The sequence below is a fragment of the Aquarana catesbeiana genome, linkage group LG05, assembly GCF_042186555.1.
Source record: "Aquarana catesbeiana isolate 2022-GZ linkage group LG05, ASM4218655v1, whole genome shotgun sequence".
Lineage (NCBI taxonomy): Eukaryota > Metazoa > Chordata > Amphibia > Anura > Ranidae > Aquarana > Aquarana catesbeiana.
This window is the reverse complement of record NC_133328.1, coordinates 74,128,709-74,133,034: the sequence shown is the minus strand read 5'-3', so window position 1 is coordinate 74,133,034 and position 4,326 is coordinate 74,128,709. Positions and strand designations below refer to the sequence as shown.

Below are 4,326 nucleotides of genomic sequence, written 5' to 3'. Positions count from 1 at the left end.
TATATATATATATATATATATATATATATATATATATATATATATATATACTCTGTATATACACACATTTATTTATATAGAACATAGAGCATGTTAATAGTCCATCATGAAATAATACTTAATTTGCCCTTTTACAAAAATAAATAATAATAATAATAATAATAATAGAAGAAATATATATATATATATATAGTGTGTAGTAAGAAGAAGTTAATGCCAACTTTGTGCAGTAGATGAGGGGTGATGAGGAGTGATGATGGGGTGATGAGGAGTGATGATGGGGTGATGAGGAGTGATGATGGGGTGATGAGGGGTGATGAGGAGTGATGATGGGGTGATGAGGGGTGATGAGGAGTGATGATGGGGTGATGAGGGGTGATGAGGAGTGATGATGGGGTGATGAGGAGTGATGAGGGGGTGATGAGGGGTGATGAGGAGTGATGATGGGGTGATGAGGGGTGATGAGGAGTGATGGTGGGGTGATGAGGGGTGATGAGGAGTGATGATGGGGTGATGAGGGGTGATGAGGAGTGATGATGGGGTGATGTTGGGGTGATGAGGGGGTGATGAGGAGTGATGATGGGGTGATGAGGAGTGATGAGGGGGTGATGAGGGGTGATGAGGAGTGATGATGGGGTGATGTTGGGGTGATGAGGGGGTGATGAGGAGTGATGATGGGGTGATGAGGAGTGATGAGGGGGTGATGAGGGGTGATGAGGAGTGATGAGGGGGTGATGAGGAGTGATGATGGGGTGATGAGGGGTGATGAGGAGTGATGGTGGGGTGATGAGGGGTGATGAGGAGTCATGATGGGGTGATGATGGGTGATGAGGGGTGATGAGGAGTGATGATGGGGTGATGAGGGGTGATGGTGGGGTGATGAGGGGTGATGAGGAGTGATGATGGGGTGATGATGGGGTGTAGAGATATGGGTGGGTGGGTGAGGTGTATATCCCGGTGATTAAGTGTGATGGAGGGGTGCTGTAAATAATGAATGGATAATGATGATGATAATGATGATGATGATGATGATGATGATGATGATGATGAATGAAGCTCTGGCTCCTCATTAATAACAATAGGCGGCTCATCCACACGCTCGGTCCACGTTTAGAAAATAAAGGGTTGTTGGAATCAGACAGCCGGGCCCCGCCCCCCTCCAGAGGGGATAATGGGATTGGTCGGGGGGCGGGCCCTGGCCGGTCGCTCTATAAATATTCATGAGGTCGGCGTGTATCCCAGCAGAGTGCAGAGCTCGGAGTAAAGTGCGGAGGGTTCAGGTGCCGGTGGTGATCGGAGAGATCGGTGCGATCCCGGGGCTGTCAGTGTGGATTTATCGGCTGGTTGGGGAGAAGTTTAGTCGGACTTGCTGGAACTTATGGCGGGGAGATGATGGGAGATCTGGCCATGTTGTACCTGCCGCTCTCGCTGCTCTCGCTGGTCTCTTGTTGGCTCCCCTCCCCGGCACTGGGCGCCGCTGCCAAGGACCTGACATGCCAGGAGATCACGGTGCCCCTGTGTAAGGGGATCGGCTACAATCACACCTACATGCCCAACCAGTTCAATCATGACACGCAGGACGAGGCCGGCCTGGAGGTTCACCAGTTCTGGCCGCTGGTGGAGATCCATTGCTCGGCCGATCTGAAGTTCTTCCTCTGCAGCATGTACACACCGATCTGCCTGGAGGACTACAAGAAGCCGCTCCCCCCATGTCGGAGTGTGTGTGAGCGGGCCCGGGCCGGCTGCGCCCCTCTCATGCGCCAATACGGCTTCGCCTGGCCGGATCGGATGCGCTGTGATCGGTTACCGGAGCTGGGGAACCCGGACACGCTGTGTATGGACTACAACCGCACCGATCTGACCACCGCAGCGCCCAGCCTGCCCGACCAACGCCCGCCCAAGGCTCCCAGCCACCCGCACAAGGGCGGAACAATCAGCAAACCCCGCGCGGAACCTCCGCGGAGCAAGCCCAGGGTCCCCGCAGGGTGCGAGCCTGGCTGCCAGTGCAGGGAGCCCATGGTGCTGGTGTCCAATGAGAGGCACCCTCTCTACAACAGGGTGAGGACTGGTCAGATCCCCAATTGTGCCATGCCCTGCCACAACCCCTACTTCTCCCCAGAGGAGAGGACCTTCACCACCTTCTGGATCGGCCTGTGGTCCGTCCTCTGCTTTGCCTCCACCTTTGCCACAGTCTCCACCTTCCTCATTGACATGGAGAGGTTCAAGTACCCCGAGAGACCCATTATCTTCCTGTCCGCCTGCTACCTGTTGGTGTCCGCCGGCTACCTGGTGCGTCTGATTGCCGGCCACGAGAAGGTGGCGTGTAGCCGGGAGCACGACCTGGAGCACATCCACTACGAGACCACCGGACCGGCGCTTTGCACCCTGGTCTTCCTGCTCATCTACTTCTTCGGCATGGCCAGCTCCATCTGGTGGGTCATCCTGTCCCTCACCTGGTTCCTGGCGGCCGGCATGAAATGGGGCAACGAGGCCATCGCCGGCTACTCCCAGTACTTCCACTTGGCCGCCTGGTTGGTGCCCAGCATCAAGTCCATCGCTGTGCTGGCCCTCAGCTCGGTGGACGGAGACCCAGTGGCTGGCATCTGCTATGTGGGCAACCAGAACTTAGACAATCTGAGGGGCTTCGTCCTGGCCCCCTTGGTCATCTACCTCTTCATTGGCAGCATGTTCCTGCTAGCCGGGTTTGTGTCCCTTTTCAGGATTCGTAGTGTCATCAAACAAGGTGGCACCAAAACTGACAAACTGGAGAAACTAATGATCCGCATTGGGATATTCAGCGTACTTTACACCGTGCCGGCTACCATTGTGGTGGCATGCTTTTTCTATGAACAGCACAACCGCCAGGGTTGGGAGATGGCTCATAACTGTAACTCTTGCCTCCCCGAGTTGGCACAGCCTCGCAGGCCGGACTATGCCGTCTTCATGCTAAAGTACTTTATGTGCCTGGTGGTTGGCATCACCTCTGGGGTATGGATTTGGTCAGGGAAGACCTTGGAGTCCTGGAGGGCTTTCTGCACACGCTGCTGCTGGGGCAGCAAAGCAACTGGTGGCTCTATGTACAGTGATGTCAGCACCGGCTTGACATGGAGGTCTGGCACTGCCAGTTCTGTGTCTTACCCAAAGCAGATGCCCTTATCTCAGGTCTAACAAATCAGAGGGGAAAAAAAGGGTCTGGGGGAAGGGACCTGAGACACATGAGGGTTTGAGATCTTCCAACCTAACCCGAAAGCAAGCCCCTTTCCATTCTTTTAGTTTCTTGCTATTAGCATGATAATGAACTCTTAATGGTATCCATTAGTAGGGACTTGAATGACTGGTCAGAACAATGTACCTGGTATTGAAGCCTCCCTGATTTGTCTCCATTTATATGCAAGGAGCTTTGCTAAGACCTTATATTAACTGGTCCAGGCAGGAGATTGTCCCTGCGTTTCCACCACTGGAGGCAATAACTTCATTTGCGTGTTGGAGCAATCTTATTATTATGTGTTTTACTTTTTTTTTTATATGTATGTTGTATGTCTGTCGGTCCTCAACATTTCTTTCCTACAGTTGCTGGAGTGACCCCTCATCAATGCCCACTCACCCTACCTTACCACAATCTGAAATATGCCTTTCTGTGGCACTCCAGGGTCAGGGGGATGGGATCTCTTAATTAGCCAAGCAAATGCCTTCCAGGTATGGACAACAGAGGGGGGCATTTAGCTGCAGATGTAAACTACAAGTCTCAGCATGTCTTGTCAACTCTTGGCCAACACGGCATGCTGAGACTTATAGTTTTTCCACAGCTAGAGCACCATCAGTTGCCTATCCCTGCCTTAAACTTTTGTCTTAAGAAATCTATAAAACAAATCATCCCAAGAAAATACGGGTTCTTTACACTAGAGATGTATTTATATAAATATTTTGCTTTCAATTTGTAATATGTGTAAAATATGTACATATGCAAAGTTATAACACCTTGTAAATAGCTGTATAAAGTTTAGAGGATTCTTCATAAGAACAAAAAATTAATGGATTATTTTATTTTGTCAATAAAATTAATTTTTATAAATTATACCGCCAGTTGCTGTTTTTTCCTTTTGAAAGCTTATATTTTATGTAATGAGAAATTGCACAAAGTAAAAGGGTCAGGTGGCCATGAATGTGTTTATAAAGCATATTTATAAGGTAAAAGGTTGCAATATAGACAAACAAACCTATTTATAAGGTAAAGGGTAGAAACTTAGGCAAACAAGTTGCTGTTGTTTTTTTGCTTTAATTAGACTTCAGGACTGATACTAAAGCTGGAGAGGGCAAAATCTGGTG

General features: G+C 49.9%; 1 protein-coding gene across 1 annotated transcript; it reads left to right on the top strand.

Annotated features, from left to right (window-relative positions):
• The first annotated feature begins 1,234 nt into the window (after window positions 1–1,234).
• Window positions 1,235–4,072, top strand: FZD8 (frizzled class receptor 8). Its single transcript, XM_073629889.1, has one exon. The coding sequence runs from the start codon at window positions 1,390–1,392 to the stop codon at window positions 3,166–3,168; it is 1,779 nt and encodes a 592-aa protein (XP_073485990.1). The 5' UTR covers window positions 1,235–1,389; the 3' UTR covers window positions 3,169–4,072.
• Window positions 4,073–4,326: the final 254 nt, after the last annotated feature.

What these genes read in the sequence shown, in the direction of transcription:
- FZD8 (XM_073629889.1), top strand. Translation starts at nt 1,390, where the DNA reads ATGATGGGAGATCTGGCCATGTTGTACCTGCCGCTCTCGCTGCTCTCG.